The following is a 20,699-nucleotide window of genomic DNA, read 5'->3' as shown; positions in this document are numbered from 1 at the left end:
TGCGTGTAACCAGACTGGCTTCAAACTGTTGACAATCCTTCAGCCTCAGCCACCCGAGGTGGCCAGTGTGTGACAGCATGCCCAGCACACTTCTACATTGTTTCGCATATTGTGTAATTCATTCCTTTTCCTCACACTGAAGGCAAAATCCCTGGGTTTTCTGCCCTTATGTCTCACCAACACCTGTTAGATGAATGCATTCCAGGTGGCCGTGGAGTTCAAGTTAGACAGCCTCAAGGACTGCCTTGGAACTCTGGGTGATAATGTGCCTCTCGCGTGGCCTTGGAGTCCATTCCTGGCATTGGTCCAGGGGTCGGGTGGCATGTGCTACCGAATGCAACCACGAGGAGGCGCTGGCTTGCCCTCTCTCAGCCATGAGCTGGGTGAAGCGTGCTGCCGCGCTTGGCCGCTCGGGGGCGCTCGCTCGCTTGCCCAGTGTGGCCAAGCGCAGCACCGCCCCTGGCTAAGGAAGCCGCGGCCCTCTGCCTTCAGTTCAGTCACCCGCGCCGTCCCGCCATGGCTTGCTACATCTACCAGCTGCCGTCCTGGGTGCTGGACGACCTGTGCCGCAACATCGACACTCTCAGTGAGTGGGACTGGATGCAGTTCGGTGAGTGTGACACCGCCTACTCTCGGCCGGGTCCCGCGATCAGACGCGCCCACCCGTGTTACCTGAGGCCCGGGGTGGGGGTGGGTGGGTGGGGATGCCTTTGCTGCTTTGCTTTGTTTTCTAGACCGACCTCGTTGCCTGTGAACTAACTTGTCCATAGCCTAGGCAAGCTAAGTGGAAGGGTGGGTGTTCGAACCCAGGCTCCTGGTCCACTCCCACTGGGGCCATTTGGGCTGTCGTCTTGCTTGTGGAGCTATGGCGTCTAAGGACAGGCTGCCTGCGCAGTTGCTCTCTTGCCCAAGCTGCGTTCCTGTTTCATGGCTCTGCTAACTTCCCTGAAACTTGGCTTAACTTGTAAACTGCAGGTGACAATTGTAGACTCTTTATACGGTTATAAAGATAAAAGTAGTGTCAGGAATGTCCCTTCCCTACCTTGGTGTTGCCGTTCTGTGGCTTATTTTCTATTCTTTCTTATTTTGAGGCAGGGTCACATTAGGTAGCCCTGGCTGCCCTGGAACTTGCTATGTAGGCCAGGCTGGCCTGGAACTCACAGAGATCCACGTGCCTCTGCTTTCCAAGTGCTGGGATTAAAGATATACGGCACCATTCGTGGCTGTTTCTCTTTTGCAGTGAGGGAACTGATCCTAGGTCCTTGCGCTTGCTAGGCAATCATACTGAACCATATCCCAGGTGACTTTTTTGGTCTTTTGAGACACGGTTTCCTCATGTAGCCTAGGTTGTCTTGGAGTTTGTCACGTTCCTATCAGCCTGCTGCATGTGGGAGTATAGATTTGAACCATAGTGCCTTAGTATTTTTCTCTTTTCTTTCTTTTCTTTGGGGGGTGGTGGTGGTGGTGGTGGTAAGGACTCTTGTAGCCCAGGCTAGCCTGGCGCTTGCTATGTAGCCAAGATGCCCTTGAATGTCTGATCCCCCCACTTCCAGTTTGGAATACTGGGATTACAGGCTTCGTGTATATAGTTCTGGGGAAGGAACCCAGTGAGCCGCAGCCGCATCCCCATCATGTTGGTGATGTGCTCTGTTTTAACTGTTGTCGCTTCACATCTCTCTCCCCGCCCCCCCCTCCCCTTTCATATTTTAAAACAGAGTTTTCTCTGTGTAGCCCTGGCTGTCCTGGAACTCACTCTGTAGACCAGGCTGGCCTCAAACTCAGAGATCCACCTGCCTCCGCCTTCTAAGTGCTGGGATTAAAGGCCACCACTGCACGGCAATAATTTGTGTGTGTTTGTTATAGACTTTATTTTATTTTTGTGGTGCTGGAAATTGAACCCAAGGCCTTGTGTGTGGCAGGCAGTCATTCTGCCACTGAGCTATATCATTTCTTTCTTCGTCTATTTTTAGTTTTTTGAGACAGGGTTTCTCTGTGTTATCTTGGCTGTCCTGGACTTGCTTTGTAGACCAGGCTGGCCTCGAACTCACAGTGATCCAGTGATCCACCTGCCTCGGCCCCCCACCCCCCCCCGCCCCAAGTGCTGGGATTACAACTATATAATTTCTTAAATTAATACATGTGTATGTATGTTCCATTGTTGTTATTGTTTTCTTTTCTTTTCTTTTTTAGACAGGGTCTCATGTAGCCCATGCTGGCCTTGAACTCATTACCTAGCTAAAAAAATGATCTTGACTTTCTGGTCTTCTTATCGATGCCTCTTGAGTGCTGGTATTACGGGCATGTGTGTGCTACCATGCCTGACTTCAGTAATGTATACATATTTAATTAAACTGTTTACATTCCTGGAGGCTGGCAAGATTGCTCAATGGGTAAAGGCACCCGAGTTCAATCCTGGAGCCCATGTAAAGGAGAGAACCAACTGGACAAAGAGCCTGTTATGGTAGCACAGATGTGTAGTCCCAGCACTTAGGAAGTAGAGGTAGGAAGATCAGCACTGAGTTCCAGTCCAGCCTGGGCTATGTGAGGGTTGGTCTCAAGAAGCCGAGAACCAAGCAAGCAACCGATAAAACAAACAAACAAACCCAGCATCAAGCATCGTATAATTCACACATTTAAAGAGCACCTCGGTGATCTAGAACATTCACAGCATTGTGAGTTTACTTTTATTACTCCAAAACGGACCCTGCAGTCTCCTCAGCACCCCGACTTTGCCCCCTCACTCAGCGTTCTGTGGTGTAGCATTTTATGTGAGTGGGACTGTCCAGTGTGTGTGTCACCCTGTACGATTGGCTTCATCTTTCAGTGAGTCTTAAAGGGTCACCAGTGTTGAGGTGGATGAGTTCCTAGTCACCTTCCTCCTGTCCCCTCCCTCAGGCCTCTCTTCCACCCCTCCCATTTCTCTCATTTACTCTCCCACAACCCGCCTCCCCCCCCCACCCCCCGCCAGTGCTGAAAATTCTCACATGCTGAGAATTTACACTAATAATGAGCCATACCCCTTGCCCCAGTTTTTTTCTTTTCTTCTTAGTGTTTTTGAGACAGGGTTTCTCTTGAGTAGTCTTCAGTGTCCTGGAACTCACTCTGTAGACCAGGCTGGCCTCGGACTCAGAGATCCACCCGCCTCTGCCTCCCAAGTGCTGGGATTAAAGGCGTGCGCCACCACGGCCCAGCTGTCCCAGTTTCTTTTTATACTCAAGTCATATACCCCATGGTATGGATTGCCCCACGTTTTGCTTTTCCATTTTCCCATTGATGGGCATTTGGGGTCTTCTCATTCTTGGGCAGTCATGATGACGCTGCAGGACATTCGTGTCCGAGCGTCAGTGTGGACGCATGCTTTCACTTTCCTTGAGTGTACACCTAAGCGTGGCGGAGAGTCCGGAACGCTCTCTGTCCTGCACCGTTATAGGGTTACACTGTCAGTTGTTTTCCAGAGGGGCTGCCGTGGCTCACAGCCCCAGCATCCGTAGAGAAGGGCTGCTCTTTCTCCGCCTTGTCTGCCTGCCTTGCCCCTCTTTTTTGGCTCTAGCTTATTGGCCATATATCCACCCTTTTCTGAGAACTGCTGTGAGTTTGCAAGTCCTGGAGATGGCAGAATTACCCACAGCCCTCTGAGGCTTCACCGTGACTGAGGATATCAGCTTTCTCGGCAGGCTGCCAGCTCTGGCCCTCTCACCTTGCTCACCTTGCCTCGGCCTCCCCGGCCTCCCCTGGACTCTGGGCCTTTGCATCTGCTGTTCCCCTGCCTGAGGTGCTCTTCCCTCTGCCCGGCTTTGTAACCTGTACCAGGCATATGTTACTATGCCTGTAGCTGTACCATGTAGCTGTAACAAATAACCACAAACTGAGTGTCTGTTTCAAACAGCACAGACTTCTGACCCACATAGAGGGACCCTTGGCCTTTGGTCCCTCCTTCCATCTTCAAAGCTAGAAGCATAGAATCTTCAGACCTCTCTGACCTGTTTTCCTCTGCCTCCGTGTTCTCTGCCTCTCTCCCTCCTGCTACAGGGTCTCAAAAGCCACTATACCCAGCTCTTTGCCCTCTTTCTAGAAGGACTCCGGTAATGACAGGGTTGATTTAGGCAGTCTGGGAGCGTCCCATTCCCTCTACATTTTTTTTTTCCTAAATCTCCTGAGACAGAGTTTCCTCTGTGTAGCCCTTGGCTGTCCTGGACTCACTTTGTAGGCCAGGCTAGCCCCCAAATTACAGAGATCTGCCTGCCTCTGCCTCCTCAGTCCTCCTAGTACATTTTTAACTAGTCCCCTCAGGACAGTCTTTTTGGTTTCGTAGGACACCTTATTCAAGGGTCTTTGGATTTAGGGCACAGATGCCTTTGGTATTGGTATATCTGCCCTAATTCTGCTTCTTGGAGGGACCAGTTCTTGCCTCCCACTTCTCGGTGCATCCCCTTAGCCCACCACGCCCCTGTTCTTGCGCTCGTCCATCTTTCCCTGAGGCACCTATGTCCTGTGGGTGGGGACCGATCTGCCTCTTCCACGGTGTCTCTGGAGTCAAGGACATCGCAGGCAGGTGATCAGCATCCACTCCAGAGAACGATGCAGAGGGGTGGGAGGCTGCTCTGAGGCTGCTCTGGCCCTCCTTTGAGGGTCAGAGTCCCTGGGCAGCTGGGCAGCTGCCAGCTAGTCTTAGGACTCTGGTTTTTCAGGCCCCAAAGGAGGAAGAACTTAGATGATTGTCCCTCTACTCCTACATCTCTGCCGCTCAGTTATTCTAGAAACAGATGATCTTGTGCTGTGGTCCTGGGAGAGGCGCTATGAGGGCTGTGGGAAGATCTAAAGCGATTTAGAGACCCCACAGCCACAAACTTGCACACGTTTGCATCAGTTGGCAGACTCCCCACCTCTGTAGTCATAGCAGCCCTCATTTGCTCCCGGCGGAAAGAACTGTAGTATCAGCCAGGCTCGGCGGCGGCCCATGCCTGTAATCTCAGCACTCTGGGAAGCAGAGGCAGGTGGATCTCTGTGAGTTCGAGGCCAGCCTGGTCTACAGAGCGAGTCCAGGACAGCCAAGGCTATGCTGAGAAACCCTGCCTCGAAAAACAAACAACAGCGATAACATCAAATTGTAGTATCTGTGTGAGCCTGTGTAAAATGGGGGGGGGGGGGAGGCGTTCCTTCAAGTTTCGTCTACCTGGGAGTGTGCGGAGGGACCACTCCCCTTGCTCACTGGTGCACTCCAGCCTTTGTTCACTGCCTAGCTGTGTGACTTCAACCAGGTGACTGTGTGTCCTTGAGCCATTCATCTGTTAAGAGGCTGAGGGAACACAGTGGTTTCTCTTTCTCTACTGGAAGGAGTTTGTCTAGTCAGGAGAGGGGCCTATGACCTAGAGGAGGGTCATTTCAGGAGGCTGGGCTGCCCCTGTTCTGGATGACTTGTAAGGGTGGGTAGAATTTCCCCAGGATTCTGGAATCAGCATAAACCAGTGGTTTCCCTGTGGATATAATTGCCAAATGCTATCCCAAGTGCCCCAGTGTACAGAGTTCATGTACTCCATGTAACCACCTCTGGGGTTGATGAGGAAACTGAGGCTGTGAGAGAGGTGACAGGCCTTCCCCAAATGCACAGCAAGGAAGTGCGTGGGCCAATTTGAACCAGGACTGCTCATATGCTGTGTCTGTCAGCTCTCAGGCACTGTGACAAATATCTATGAGAATCAGTCGCCTTAGAAAGAGAAAAGGTGGGCTCACAGTTTTGAGAAATTTCAGTCTCTTGATTCTGCTCTGCCCTTGCGGCAGTGTCTCATGGCACGGAGCTCTGTCATCAGGCAAAGCCACGTCATGGAAGGTGCTGGACTCCTATAGCCCCCTCTGAGAGCAGCACGTCTCTGAGTGCTTGGAAGACTCACCCTGGATCTCATCTCTTAAAGTTCTCACCTTCCAGGTAGCAAGCTGGGACCAAGCTTTTAGCATAAGGCCCTTTGATCTGAAGGGTAGCATTCACACATGTGTGAAAGTCTGGAGGGTTGAGCTGCCTGGATGCAGCCAATGATTTCCTTGGGTCTCCCGGGTAGGACTTTGATTTTTCTCTTTTCCAAAATGACCAGATTAATAAGAGCCATGGCCGGGGGTGGGGGGTGGGGGGGGTGGGATGGGGTGGGGGAGGACTTGGCAATGACTGAGTCACCCCATCTCCCATCTCTGCCCCCGGGTGCTGCGCTGATGGATCAATAGTACCTTAGGAGACATCAGTTTCACAGAACTAAACTGTCCCTTTTCGGAGGCACCCTGGGGTTCACTTCCTGTTTCTCCTAGGAGGATACTGAAATTCATAGAGGGTCAATGCTGTGGCTGGCGGAGGTCCCTACCACCGGTGTCCTTGCTGGGCTAGCTTTGGCATGACATCACACCTAACTCTTTGGTCCTTGTGAACAGTTGGAAGGGGACTCTGGGCCCGCTGAAATCACTTCCTTCTGGCGAGGGACCTGGTTTGGAGTTTCCAGTGACTAAAACTGCAACTCTGGAACTTTCCATTCCTACAGGGCACTTCTCCTGGAGGCTTTCTCTGTGGGAGAATGTTATAGCCCTTCCTTATTCAGCCAGGGAGGACTGACAGTGTAAAGTCCATTGTGCCTATCCTGGCTCTGACGTCTTCCATAGTCCTACAGATTTCTGAGCTTTGTCTCTGGCCTCCCTCCCCCGCTCCCCAACTCATGTTCCAGAGAGAAAAGCTCCATGGAGTTTTGGGGTCACCGGCTCTCTCTAGGGCTTGTCCTGGTCTTGTGTTCAGCACTTAATGGCATTTTCCTTGGTGGTGCTGGGGTTGAAACCCAGAGCACGGGGAGCAAGCACTCTATCGACTGAGTATACTCATAGGCTTGATTTTTAAATTCCTCATTTTTGTTCGGTTCTCTTTGCAGTACTGGCGATGGGGCCTAGGGTCCCCTGCATGGTATTCTTTCATCATGCCACACCCCCCAGTTCATAGCATTCTCAATTTTTTCTTAAGTGCTTCCTTTATGTCAATAAATTCAATGGCAGGGCTGGGCGTGGTGGCACATACCTTTAATCCTAGCACTTGGGAGGCAGAGGAAGACAGATCACTGTGAGTTCAAGGACATCCTGGTCTATATAATGAGACCCTGTCTCAAAAAAGAAAAATCAGTGGGATACTATGTCATAATTAAAAATGACATTTAAGGGCTGGGAGTGCAGCTTAGCGTGCATGAGGTCCTGGTTTTGAGCCCTAGTTCTGCAAAACACAAAAATCCATTCAACCAAACTAACAAACTCTTTATGGGCTGATGAGAAAAGCTCGGAGTGCAGTCATGTGCAACCAGCCTCAGGGTTCAATACCCAGCCAGCACCATGCCAATAAAAACAACAATAATAAAATTAATGTTTTTGATAAAAAATTAATTCAAGACAGGGTCTTACTATATAGTCCTAGTTTTCCTGGAACATAATATGTAGAGCAGGCTGGCCTCAAACTCACAGAAGTGCCCCCCTGTCTTCGCCTCCAGAGTCCTGGGATTATAGGTGTGCAGCATCAAGCTTGGGGCAAAGAGTAGCCATTTATGATAAGCCTGGGTCAACTGGCAGAAGGCTTGAAATACAGTACTGACAGGGACCTATTGTCTGTCAAAAATCTGTCCAAAGCCAGCACCTGTGTGAAGGATCACAGAGAAGGTAGTCTAGTGGACTTGGCATTGGATGGTGAGATACAGTGTGTTTTCCATGAGAACAACCAACTATTTTATTAAAAAAAAAAGCAAAGGGAAGCCAGGTGTGTTAGTTCACACCAGTAATGATAATGTTTGGGAGACAGGGACAGGAGAATTGCTACATTGGAGGCTAGTCTGGTATATACAGCCAAGACCTTGTTTCAGGGGGGCTAGAGATATGGCTCAGTGGTTAAGAGCACTCACTATTCTTCCAGAGGTCCTGAGTTCAATTCCCGGCACCCACATGGCAGCTCACAACTGTGTGTTACTCCAGTTCCAGAGGATGTGACTCCCTCTCACAGACACACATGCAGGCAAAACACCAATGCAAACAAATTTTTTTTTATTTGTTTTTGATTTTGTTGTTGTTGTTTGAGACAGGGTTTCTCTGTGTAGCCTTTGCTGTCCTGGACTCTTTTTGTAGACCAGGCTGACGCAAATAAGTTATTTTTTAAAAAGACCTTGTTTCAAAAAACAAACAAACAAACAAATGAATGCATAATTTTGTATTATTGTCAATACAGTTCCTTGCAGTCCTTCCCAGTACTTCAGAGTTAGCAAAGTGCTGTGACATTTCCACACGGATGGTGGCCATAAGTTCATTTGTTCATTTATCAACCATAGACATACTAATTTTTCCCACCAGGGTTGAGACTTAGTGAGTCAGATGCTTGGGGAACAACATCAGAGAACACTTGCTGGGGTCCTGCAAGAACTGGGCATCCCTAAGGCTGAGGGTCTTCCTACCTGGCTGCCTTCCACTTATCTGCGTCCTTACCTGCTGCGCACGCAGAGCCAGACAGTTTCTCCATTTGGGGGTGTGGTGGTGATGAAGGCAGCAGATGAGACTCCTTGCCTGCAGGGGGCTTCTGTTCTGGGTGGAGTGGGCACGTCTCTGCTCCTCACTGAGCCTTGTACTGGGGAAGAGACTATCACAAGCAAAGGGCTCCCAAGCTCCCAAGCTCCTGTCCTGTGATTTTTAACCGTCTGGGGGGAGCAGGGACCAGGCGGAGACTCTCCCTCGGAGCCAGTATCTCCAGCGCTAAGCAGATTCTTTCTTTCTTTCTTTCTTTCTTTTTTTTTTTTTTTTTTGCCTTCCAGCTTCCTATGTGATCACAGACCTGACCCAGCTGAGGAAGATCAAGTCCATGGAGAGGGTCCAGGGAGTGAGCATCACCCGGGAGCTGCTGTGGTGGTGGGCCATGCGACAGGCCACCGTCCAGCAGTTGGTGGACCTCCTGTGTCACTTGGAACTCTACCGAGCTGCGCAGATTGTCCTGAGCTGTGAGTAACCATCTGTCCCCAAGGGAGTCTCAGCAAGGGCTGTGTGTCTGTCTATCTGTCTGAAGACCCAGTTGATCTTTTTTTTTTTTTTTTTTAATCAACACAGGCAGTGGAACTGACTTAGGCCCAGTGAACTCGCTGACACTAAGGTGCATGACAGCCCTAGGACCCTTTTTCCCCCCAGGTTAAAATTCACACACTGAGTCATTGATTTATCAGACATTATCTGCAGGCCTTCTATGTACTCTACTTGGCACTGGGTTTATCAGGAGAAACACCAAACTAGCCAGAGATCTAAAACTTTTATTGCTGTAAACAAACAAAAACAAAACAAAACAAAAAGGTTGGAGGCCAGGGAGGTGGGTCAATAGGTAAGGGCACTTACCTATAATAAAAATAAATCAATAAAAGTTAGGAGCAGTTAGGAGGCAGCAGGAGAGAAGGGAGAATAAACAAACCAAGAGATGAGAGCGATGGGGTAGGAAAGCCTCCTAGGACTGTGGTCAAGGATGGCCAGTCCAAAGAGAGAACACTGGAAGAGTGGAAAGAAAACCGCCACGGGTCAGAAAGCCCAAGGAGGAGCCCGCAGGGGAAAGGGTGGTCTTAGGGCTGGGGATATAGCGTAGGGGTAACACGCTCACCTAGTAGGAGCAAGGCCCTGCAACTCTCTCCAGCCTGGCAAAAAAGATGGGGCCTGGGAAGACCCCCATGTGGGCTTTGAAGTTGACCTATGTGGGGATGGAAAATGGCTGCCTGCCCTGCCACCAGACCCTTGCCTGGAAGACCCTAAAGCCACCCTTTAAAAAAATTTTTTTATTTTTTAATTTTATTTTTTATGTTTTGGTTTTTCAAAACAGAGTTTCTCTGTGTTAGCCTTGGCTGTCCTGGACTCGCTTTGTAGTCCAGGCTGGCCTCGAACTCACAGTGATCCACCTGCCTCTGCCTCCTGAGTGCTAGGATTAAAAGCATGCCCCTCCACATCCAGCTTCCTAAAGGCTTCTTTTAGAGCAGGGATAGGGGGTTAGAGGGCTCCAGCCTCAGAGCTGCAGCACGCGTGGGCTTTCAGGGCCACCCTGGGGCTGTGTCTTCACTCTTCAGGTACCAGGTGACTCCCTAGAGTTTAGTGTGTGTGGGAACCCAGGGTTTTTACACACCATGGCTTTTCCTTTGAGACCTAAATAGGAGGTACCTGTTCTAGTAGGAGAGACCGCAGCCTGGCTTGCTTCTGCATTCTCAGAAATCGTCCCATAAACCAAGCCCCGGCCTGTTGGGCATGGCTTCTGTCTCTGTTGTTTGTACTTGCATACCCAGTCTCCTTCCAGGTCCACCTCCCTTCAGACTGCACAGGGTAGTCTGCTTGGCTCACAGCTCTTTAGAACCAGCTGGAACCCATCCTGTCCTGTTCTGTGTCCGTGCCCTTCCTGACCAGCAGGAATAGGACTCAAGACAACCAGGTTCCTTCTCAAGGCGGTTTACTCAGGAATGAAGTTACAGCAGTATCGCTTGGCAGAGAATGGCCCCGCCCCCAGGCAGGCAAAGCCTTATACCCTCAGCAAGAGCCAATCAGGGAGAGCCACGTGTAGCCTCTCCATAGGTCCGAAATGAGTCACGGAGACCGTAAGGCTTGATGCCCGTGCTGATAGCCGTATAAGGACTTGTTTACCAGGGAGAGCACTCACCGGCGGGAGGGTGGAAGGCGGAAGCCAGCGCCATCTTTAGGCGTGGCAACATCGCGGCTCTCGACAGTGCTGAGGCCACCATTCCCCAGAGGCCAGCCAGAGGGGCTTTGGGCAATATATGGTTGAGTGAGTCCAGGTCTGGCCCAGGGTACACAGCCCTGAGAGACTCTCCTTTCAAGGGCTTAGATCCCACCATTGTGCTGCGAATGGACCAGCCTGGATGCCAAGCTGAGGCCTCTCTGGGTTTCTTTGAGCCTGGGTCCCCATGGTCATTTGATCATTGTTGACCAACCCTGGAGGATTATGACCTCAATTTTGGTTTCCCTGTCTTCTTAGAAACCTGAACTGGAGCCGATGCTGAGAAATGATAAATGCTAAGCTGGTGCGGTGGCAAATAGCTGCCGTCTGGGAGGCAGAGGCAGGAGGATCAGGAGTTCGGGGCTAGCTTGGGCTACGTGAGCTCCTGCCTCCAAAGAAAAACTGTTTTTGCATTTTGAAAGAATTAACCATAAACTCTTAATGACTCCAGAGGAGATGAAGGTGGGGGGGGGGGAAAATCCACAGAGGGTAGGGAAGAGCTGCCAGCTCATCTGTGGTCACAGTGTGGTTACAGTTGGTTCACTTTGGGGAGTCAGATAGGCAGGCCAGGCAAGGCAGTGGTGTCCCATCAGGATGTGTGATAGCAGAGGAAGAGCCCCAGAGCCTCCTGGCCACACCTCCCTTTGACAGCCAGGGTCATTGACTAATCTAGGAAAAATCTTTACCATCAGAAGTCAACCAAGACTACTGTAGCTCCAGATTTAAAGAAATGCACCGATGGCAGGCACAGTGGCACACACACACTTTTAATTCCAGAACTTGGAAGACAGAGGCAGGCTGATCTCTATGAGTTCTGGCTTAGCCAGGCAGGGCTACCTAGAGAGAGACTCTGTCTCAAAAACAAACAGCCAAAGAATGGCTACATGGCTTGAAGTCCCAAGGTCCAAGGTCCAAAGTTGAGCTGGCCTGGTTGCCAGGAACTGTGGGATCTCTGGCCTGGCAGGAAGCAGCACTCCTGGCTTTTGGTTGCTTAGACCTCCTTCTCAGCCCAGACCTCCTGTTCTGCCTTTTTACCCCTCCCCCTCCAGCCCCCCTCCAGCCCCCCTCCAGCCCCCCTCCCGAATCCGGTTCCCCAAACATATTCAGTTCTGCTCGCTGAAGCTACCTACTTAACCACTACCCTATCCCCTGGCCGTCCTTGTGGGATTCTGGCTGTGTACTTGCCTCTGCATCAAATCTTCAGGCTTCACACTTCCCTTTTCTGACTCTTGCTGTTTTTTTTCAAGAGACAGAGAGAGAGAAAAAAACAAAAATGCCTGCCCGTACTAGAGGTAAACACCCAGGGCATGTGTGCAGGCACTCAAGCTCCTGTATTAGGAATGCTCAGAGCCCCCCTTTCTAACCAAGCTTTGTTTTGTTTTGTTTGCTTGTCTGTTTTTCCAGACAGGGTTTCTCTGCCTAATAGCCCTGGCTGTCCTGGAACTCTCTTTGTAGACCAGGCTGGCCTCAAACTCACAGAGATCCACCTTCCTCTGCTTCCTGAGAGCTGGGATTAAAGGCATGTGCCACCACACCTGGCTCCAGGCTATTTAATTTTATTTTGCATTTACCTGGTTACTATTAACTTGCCCAGCTGCAGTTAACTTAAAATTTTAACTTCTGCCCACCATTTCTTGTTGTTGTTGTTCTGGAAATGGAACCTAGGACCTCATACATGCCAGACAATTGTTCTACCACTAAACTACACACTTAGCCCCCCTCCCCCATTGTGTATGTATGTGTGCATTTGTATGTATGTATGTGTGTGTGTGTGTGTGGTATAATATAGGGTCTTACTGTGTTGCCTGCCTGGCATGGAACTCCCCCTGTAGCCCAGGCTAGCCTTGAACACACAGAGATCTGCCTGCCTCTGCCTCCCAGCTGCTGGGATTGAAGACATGTGCTACTATGTTTGGCTCCTACACATTTCTTTCTCTTGCTTTTTTTTTTTTAAAGATTTCTTTTTTTTTTCTTTCTTTTCTTTTCTTTTTTTTAATGTGCTTTTTATCTTTTTATTTCCTTTCTGGTTCAACATCTCCCCGTCCCCTTCTGCGTGTAGTTACTCAGAAAGGCCAGGACTGGGCACTTAAACAAGACACTGCAAAAAGCCAAGACAAGCCAGCCCAAGATTAGCAGGTCCCCTAAACAGGACCCACAGTCTGGATGCTAGTGTCTCCACTCAGGGCCTGATAACAAAAGCTGGTGTGGAATAAGATGGTTCCAGAAGTTAGCAGTAATCCTGCCCAGAGGGGCTGTCTGCAATGGGGTACCCCTTACAGGGCCAGGCTGTAGTAACAGGGCCAGGCTGTAGTAACAGGGCCAGGCGGTGTTTGTTGGCCTTGTCAAAGAGCTCCTTCCCATAGGCATCCGGAAACTGGGTGTCGTGTGCCCCATAGGAGGCCATACCCAAGGCCCCCAGCTCTGGACAAAGCACCTAGGCGGTGGAAAGCAGCCCCTAGCCCAGCCATGGCTGTGGGTGGTCAAGGCACTGGTTCTCAACCTTTAGGTTCCGCCCCCTTCAAAGGGGTCACCTAAGACCATCAGAAAGCACAGATATTTACAATTTTTCACAGTAGCAGAATTACAGTTATGAAGTGCATCATCAAAAATAATTTTATGGGGCTAGAGAGATGGTTGAGTGGTTAAGAGCACTGACTGCTCTTCCAGAGGACCCAAGTTCAATTCCCAGCACCCACATGACAGCTCACAACTGTCTGTAACTCCTGTTCCAGGGGATCTGACACCCTCACACAGACATACATGCAGGCAAAACACCAATGTGCATAACATAAAAGTAAATAAATGATTAAAAGTAATACTTTTATGGTTGAGGGGTCACCACAACAGGAGGAACTGTATTAAAGGGGCACAGCATTAGGGTCACTGCTTTAAGAGAATAAGATAGAAAGTCTCTCTCTCTCTCTCTCTCTCTCTCTCTCTCTCTCTCTCTCTCTCTCTCTCTCACACACACACACACACACACACACACACACACACACACACACGTGTCTTTCCACATGGCCACCCGGATATCTGTATACAGCTGTCTTCCCACACGTGCCCTGCCGGCAAGGGAAACAGGCCTGGCATCTACAGGCCCTTTCTTTAGATCAGTTCACCATCTGATGCAATCTGTCACTCTTTCCTATCAGCTTCTGTTAACCCATAGGGCTTCAGCCAGAGACTGTCTGCACCGCCTTCCTGCCAGTGTGCCCACAATCCATTGCTGGGATGGAACAGGAAGCCGCAGTCCATGTACAAGCTGCTTGCCTCTAGCAGCCAATGATTCCACTGCCTGCCGGGATCGCGGGTCCTGGCCAGTCTATAGGGCAGTCTCTGGTTCTTAGTGGGTCCTTGGTTCTCAGGCTTCCTGGGCATCTGTTTCTCCTTGACAGAGTAGCTTGGATGTGGCTTAGTGATAGAGGGTTGAAGTGCATGCGTAAGCCTAGGTCTCACGGTGCTTTTGTGGATAGAGGGTAATGACATGAACACGCATACACGTAGCCAATAGCAGCACACGCACTGGGAGGAGCATGAGTGGGCGGGAGGGGGGCTTCCAGAGACAGATGGGAAGGGCTGGTGGGGGGCTGGAAGGAGGGCCTGTTCACAGAACCCGTGGTGGGCAGGAGGCACTTCTGAAGACCAAGAGAGGCCTTTGAATTGCCAATTCTCCTGCCTCAACCTTTCAAATTCTGGGATTACAGGTGTGTACCCCCACACACAGATAATAGAATGCTGGGGATCAAACCTAGGGCCCATTGCATGCTGGGCAAGCATCCTCCCCACTTGTGATTTGAAAAGAGGAACCTGCTGTTTGGTCTCGTGTGTGTTCCTGGCTTTTTAAAGACTTTCTTGGCCCTGTGTGATGGCGCACACCTTTAATCCCAGCACTGGCACTCGGGAGGCAGAGGCAGGTGGATCATTGTGAGTTCGAGGCCAGCCTGGTCTACAAAAGTGAGAGTCCAGGGCAGCCAAGGCTACACAGAGAAACCAAAGCAAACCAAAACAAAACAAAAAGACTTTCTCTGTTGCCGGGGATGGTGGTGCATGCCTTTAATCTCAGCAGGCAGATCTCTGTGAGTTCAAGGCCAAGCTGGTCTACAAAGAGAGTTCAGGACAACCAGAGCTATTACACAGAGAAAACTTGTGTCAAAAAACAAAAAAACAAAAAACCAAAACCAAACAAACAAACAAAAAAAGACTTTCTCTGTTAATAGAACAAACCTACTTTCCTCAGGCCTTGGAACACATCCTACTGTTTATTTTCATTTTATAGCTATTTCATTGTTTATTACTATTACTATTATTGTTCTTGTTACTATTATTTTTATTTTATTGGTTTTTCAGGAAAGGGTTTCTCTGTGTAATAGAGCTCTGGCTGGCCTGAAACTCCCTATATAGACCAGGTTGGCCTTGAAATCACAGAGATCCTGCCCCTACCTAGTGCTGGAATCAAAGGTGTGTGTGTGTGTGTGTGTGTGTGTGTGTGTGTGTGTGTGTGTGTTTACTGTTTTATTAGTAGTTTTTCTCAGTGCGGTAACAAAATCCCAACAAAAGCAGCTGTAAGAAAGAAGGGCTGATTTGGTGGAGTTTGAGGGCATCCCTGTGAGAAAGGGATGCCACTGGGACCTAGGATGATGGTCACACTGCAGCCCCGTCAGGAGAGCTGGTGCTCAGTTCCTTTGTATGCTGCCCAGGACCCCAGCCCACAGGACGGTTCTGCCCTCGTACTGGGTGGGTCTTTGCATCTCAGTTAACCTAAACCGGAAAACCCCTCACAGATGTGCTCAGAGAAAGGTTTGCTTCCATGGTGACCCTAACTCCCATCAGGTTGACGAGGTCAACTTATCAAACATATCTTATGAAACCGTGCTGCTGCCATGTCGCTGTGTGGTTCTGCCTGTCAACTGAGTAGGGGGAGACCCTTGGGGAATCTGAAGGGATGTGGGAAGTGACTAAGCCTTTCCCATCGGCCACTGCTATCTTCCTGTGAGTTTCTCTTTTCCTTTTTCTGTGGGTGCTGGCCATGGGACCCTCACACATTAGAGAGGAGCTAGGCGGCCAAGTCTCTAACCTCAGCTGGGATCTTCTTGCTGCATTATGTTGTTTCCTGGAAGCTGTGCTTGTGCAACTCCAGCCGTTCAGACTTTGGCTTTGGCACGCGGCCCCAAGTCACTTCCTTTCTGGCTTGGGGCTCTGTGGACAGGGGACTTTGGGTGGCTGTTGAGCAAAGTAGAGAAGTGTGTCCCTTCCTTTTCCACAGAGGCCATGCTGCACAGAGGTGGCAGACAGGGCTCTCACGTATACTCTGAGACTCTCTGCGCTCGCCCTGTCTAAGGTTTTTCACCGCCCGAGGGAACAACAAAATGTGGGTCAGGTTCATTCCTGGGACACCAGGGACATGGCCTTGGAGCTGGCATGATGTTGGGCTGAGACTTTAGTCCCAGCGTCAGGTGAATAACGGGACTTAGTACCTAGGCGTATCCCAGCAAGCACCTCTCCTCATGACTTTATTTATTTTTTATTTTTTATTTTTATTTTTGGTTTTTCGAGACAGGGTTTCTCTGTGTAGCCTTGGCCATCCTGGACTCACTTTGTAGACCAGGCTGGCCTCGAACTCACAGCGATCCGCCTGCCTCTGCCTCCCGAGTGCTGGGATTAAAGGCGTGCGCCACCACGCCCGGCCCTCCTCATGACTTTAGTTACTCCCATTTTATAGATGTAAAAACCGAGGCCCAGAAACTTACCCTAAGTCATTTAATATGTAAGTGGCCAAGATACCAACGGGAGGTCAGCATGACCTTAATCTGTATTTGGGTAGCTTGTTCAGTCAAGTCTCAGTTTCCCCTTCAGAGAAATGGGCATCTTTAGGTGTGGTGGCACTTGAGAGGCGGAGGCAGGAGGAGCCGAAGGTCAAGGCCAGGCTTGGGCTTCATTGAAGCCATCCTGGGCTACAAGAGACCCTGTCGCAAACAATCAAATGGATACGTGTATAAGCATGCCCCTGTTTGCTTTGCTTTTACAGCAGGAAGCATGAAGAGATGGCCACTCTATTTTTTTTTTTTTTATTAAGGTGCTGATGCTAGTATAGGGCAGGTTACCTGATTTCCTTCCCTGAAATGATTCTTCTTCAGCTGCTGTGGGTTTTGAGAGTGGTGGGTGAATGAATAGAGGGCCACGTGCAGCGCAAGTAAACTGGGGCACCATGAGGCTCATCTGTCAGTTTCTGACTGTGAACCATGCTGTGGTCACCAGGCTCCTGTGAGTGTGAGGTTCAGCTGGCCTCAGAGGATTTGTGAGTCAGTGTCAGCTGCGTCACACGGCATAACAGAAACCCTAAAATGAGCTCCAACCCCGGGAAAGGACGGCTTCTGTGTTCTTGGAGCTGGGTCCAAGGTCACTGTGACAGGGGAGGCAGTGGATGACACTCAGTGGCTTTTTGTTCCTGATTTGCCAGGACGTGGCTTCAATCTAATGGCAAGGGAGTCTGGAATAGGAGAGGGGGCAAGTGGGTCACAGCTCTAGGTGACATTGGTTCAAGGGGATTTTGACAAGGTTCTGCCTAACCCCTCACAGCCCCACACAGTCTCACTCCTGTCCAGTTTTCTTTTTTTTTCTTTTTTTTTTTTTTTAGTTTTTTGAGACAGGGTTTCTCTCTGTGTAGCCTTGGCTGTCCTGGACTCGCTTTGTAGACCAGGCTGGTCTCTAACTCACAGCCATCCTCCTGCCTCTGCCTCCTGAGTTCTGGGATTAAAGGCGTGCGCCACCACGCCCAGCCTGTCCAGTTTTCTGACCTTACCTCTACTACCTGCCTTTTCTTTCAGCTAGCCAGTGGGTCTTCATCCATTTGATGAAACTTACCAAAATGTTTTCTGCCTCAGGACCTTTGCACATGCTGTTCTCTGGAGCTCTGGTCTCTCTCACATCTTCCTGTCTTCTTCCAGAGTCCAGTCCTCATTGCTAGTCATCTTTTGGGCCTCTGCTTCAAGGGATTCTCCTCACAGAAGCTTATGGGGTCCTTCAAGTTCTTGTGTGCATGAGACTTCCCACTTTGTAAACTGCTTGATCCCCTGCCCCCCCACCACCCTGTGCTGGGAACTGACTCAGCCATTGCACTGAGTTTTGTCTCAGCAGAGACCCTGTCTCTGACATTTAAATGAATGAGTCATGGTGAGTCTTTGTAACCATGGGTAGGTATGGACTCTCTGGGCATCCAGGGATGAAGCAGCTAGGAGGAGGAGGAGGAGGAGTTTTACATTTTTTGTTTAGAGTCAGTCGTGGTGGTACACGCCTTTAATCCCAGTACTTGGGAGGGCAGCATTTCCAGAATGTTTATAGACTGAGAACCTCGCTACCTCAGGAGTCCCCCTGCCACAGTGAGCAATGCTGTGATTTGTCACTGTGTTGTATAGGCAGGTTGATCTCTGAGTGTGAGGCCAGCCTGGTCTACAGAGATAGCTCCAGGACAGTCAGGGCTACATAGAGAAATCCTGTCTCAAAAATTTATTTTTAAATATATATATTTATTTATTTTATGTCTGAGTGTTTTGCCTGCACGTATGTATGTGTACCATGTGTGTGCAGTGTCCACAGTGGCCAGAAGAGGGAGCCAGATTCACTGGAACTGTAGTTGTAGACGACTGAGAGCCACTATGTGGTTGCTGAGAATTAAACCCAGATCCTCTGGAAGAGCAGTGAGTGCTCTTAACAGCTTGCTCATCTCTCCAGCCCGTGTCTCTTTTGAATCTGGAGTTTTGTGCATGCTCTGTGTGTGTGTGTGTGTGTGTGTGTGTGTGTGAGAGAGAGAGAGAGAGAGAGAGAGAGAGAGAGAGAGAGAGAGAGAGAGAGAGAGACATGTGGTGTTAAAACCACAGATACACAGAATAGGTCTGGGGATTAGTTGGAAAAGTAAAAATCAAGGGCCTAGTGAACTGTTTGTCCCCAGGTGGGCGCCTGACTCCAGGGTCCTTTAGTTTGTGGTTAATCACTTTAGATTGTTTAGAAAGGATCCATTCCAGCTACAGGTCAACTTAAGAATTAAAATAAATACCTAATTATGGCGCTATTGTTTGCTTTGGGTGGGTAAAGGGCAGGATTTCCAGAATGTGTTTGTTCATAGCATAAGGACCTTGCTGGCAGCCCCGGAGGCTCCTCTGCCCCAGGGAGCAGTGCTGGGATTTGCCACTGTGTTATTTATCCCCAGACAACCAGGGGAGGAGGCCCAGACTTCCCTGGGGTCAGCCAAGGCTTCAGCATGGTGAACTGCCTTGTATCCTTTCCACTGAAGGAAGTGGAGCAGAAATAAATGACTCCAGAGAAAATGAGCATTTCGCTTTCACTTTCTTCAAGTGGATGGCCGCGTTGCTGTTGGACCTGTGTGAGAGTATGAGGGGGCTATATTTGCTAGTGTGAGCGTGTGCGTACCCCCGTGGGTGTCCATATGTGTGGGGTCCCCCCACCCCCCAGGACTTCCTGTCACTCTCCACTTGTATGCTTTGAATCAGTGACTTTCACTTAACCTGGAGCTCAACATTTTGGCTCTTCTGGCTGAGTTTCAGGAATTCGCTTTCCCAGCCCCTCCAGTGCTTTTTGGGTTTTTGTTGTTGTTGTTTGTTTTTGTTTTTGTGGGTTTTGTTTTGTTTTGGTTTTTTTTTGTTGTTGTTGTTTTTCAAGACAGGGTTTCTCTGTGTAGCCTTGGCTGTCCTGGAATCACTTTGTAGACCAGGCTGGCCTTGAACTCACAAGTGATCTGTCTGCCTCTGCCTCCTGAGTGCTGGGATTAAAGGCATGTGCCACCACGCCCAGCCCTCCAGTGTTTTTGTTACAGGAACGTGCCCCCACCCCTGGCTTTTCACATGGGCTCTTGGGGAACCTGAGCTCAGGTCCAAATGCTTGCCCAGCAGACACTTTACCCACAGAGCCATCTCCTTAGCATCTTTGCTTTTTGAGGAAGGGTCTCACTGTGTAATCCATGCTGGCTTAGAGCTCATAGTATATTCCGGGCTGCTCTTAAACTCAAAATAACCTTCATTTACCATCCTGAGTGGTTGGGGTTGCAGGTGAGATACCTCTAACCATACAAGGCTGCTGTTGGACCTGGGTCCCAGAGCATGAGTTAGATGCTTGCATACTGGGAGACAGGGTGACAGTGGGAAAGTGGGTAGTACCAACGGCCTACATCTCAAAACAAAACAAAACAAAAAAAGATTTATTTTAATGTGTGTGCATGTGGCGCACCCTGGAGAGTGGAGATGTGGGGGTGAGGGTGAGGTATGATTCCTTGGAGTTATAGGCATTTGTGAGCCACCTGGTGCTGATGCTGAGATCCCAATTCTCTGATGTTGGTACTGGATTGAACCTTGGGTCCTCAGGTTGACTAGTAAGCTCTCTTAACCACTAAGCCATCTCTTCAGTCCCAGTGGCTTACATCTCTCAATCCCCTTTTCCCTGGACCTGGCTTGGCAGTAAGCCCACTGCGAGCCCTTAGCTGGTGGGATGTTGGCCAGAGATTCTTGTCGCGGCTGGCTTCCAGGAAACGGTTCTTGCTCCATTGAGACACCTACACACGGTGACAGGATACAACAAAGTGAGAGAAAAAAAAAAAAAAAAAAAAGAACCACATTCCCTTTGTACACAAGCCTAGCAACCGCAATGGGGCTTGGACAGAGTGCTGTGCCATTTTGTTGTCCAAGATGCTAACCTGGTCCTTCTGGGTTGGGCCCAGCTTGAGGAAAGTCTCAGGCTCTGAGAACCCACGCGTTACCAGAGCTGTAGATAAACGACACTAGCACCCCTTTTCTTTCTGGGGTGGGGAGATTGCTAGGCCAGTGAACTCCATTTCTCCCACCATCCATCTCCTGTGCTCGAGGGGTTGTTCCCACCCACATTTACTTCCTGTGAGGGTTTAAAATATGCATATAGCCGGGCGTGGTGGCGCACGCCTTTAATCCCAGCA

At 49.8% G+C, this 20,699-nt stretch overlaps 1 protein-coding gene and 1 pseudogene across 3 annotated transcripts in view; one reads left to right on the top strand and one right to left on the bottom strand.

Moving 5' to 3' along the window:
• The first annotated feature begins 454 nt into the window (after positions 1–454).
• IRAK2 (interleukin 1 receptor associated kinase 2) overlaps positions 455–20,699 on the top strand; it is a 57,213-nt gene continuing 36,968 nt past the window's right edge. For both annotated transcript variants that reach the window (XM_084766463.1, XM_084766462.1), the window contains exons 1-2: positions 455–610; positions 8,805–8,987. In XM_084766463.1, the coding sequence (XP_084622589.1) occupies positions 517–610; positions 8,805–8,987 (277 nt within the window). In that variant the 5' untranslated portion in view covers positions 455–516. The remainder of the gene's footprint in view (positions 611–8,804; positions 8,988–20,699) is intronic.
• On the bottom strand, positions 12,773–14,216 carry LOC311588748 (transmembrane protein 256-like; annotated as a pseudogene). Its single transcript has one exon. The product of its transcript is annotated as a transmembrane protein 256-like (transcript).

The sequence above is a fragment of the Acomys minous genome (genome assembly GCF_964271855.1).
Source record: "Acomys minous genome assembly, chromosome: 17".
NCBI classification, from domain to species: Eukaryota; Metazoa; Chordata; class Mammalia; order Rodentia; family Muridae; genus Acomys; species Acomys minous.
Note: the sequence above shows the minus strand (reverse complement) of the source record. Positions and strands in the feature narration are given on the sequence as shown.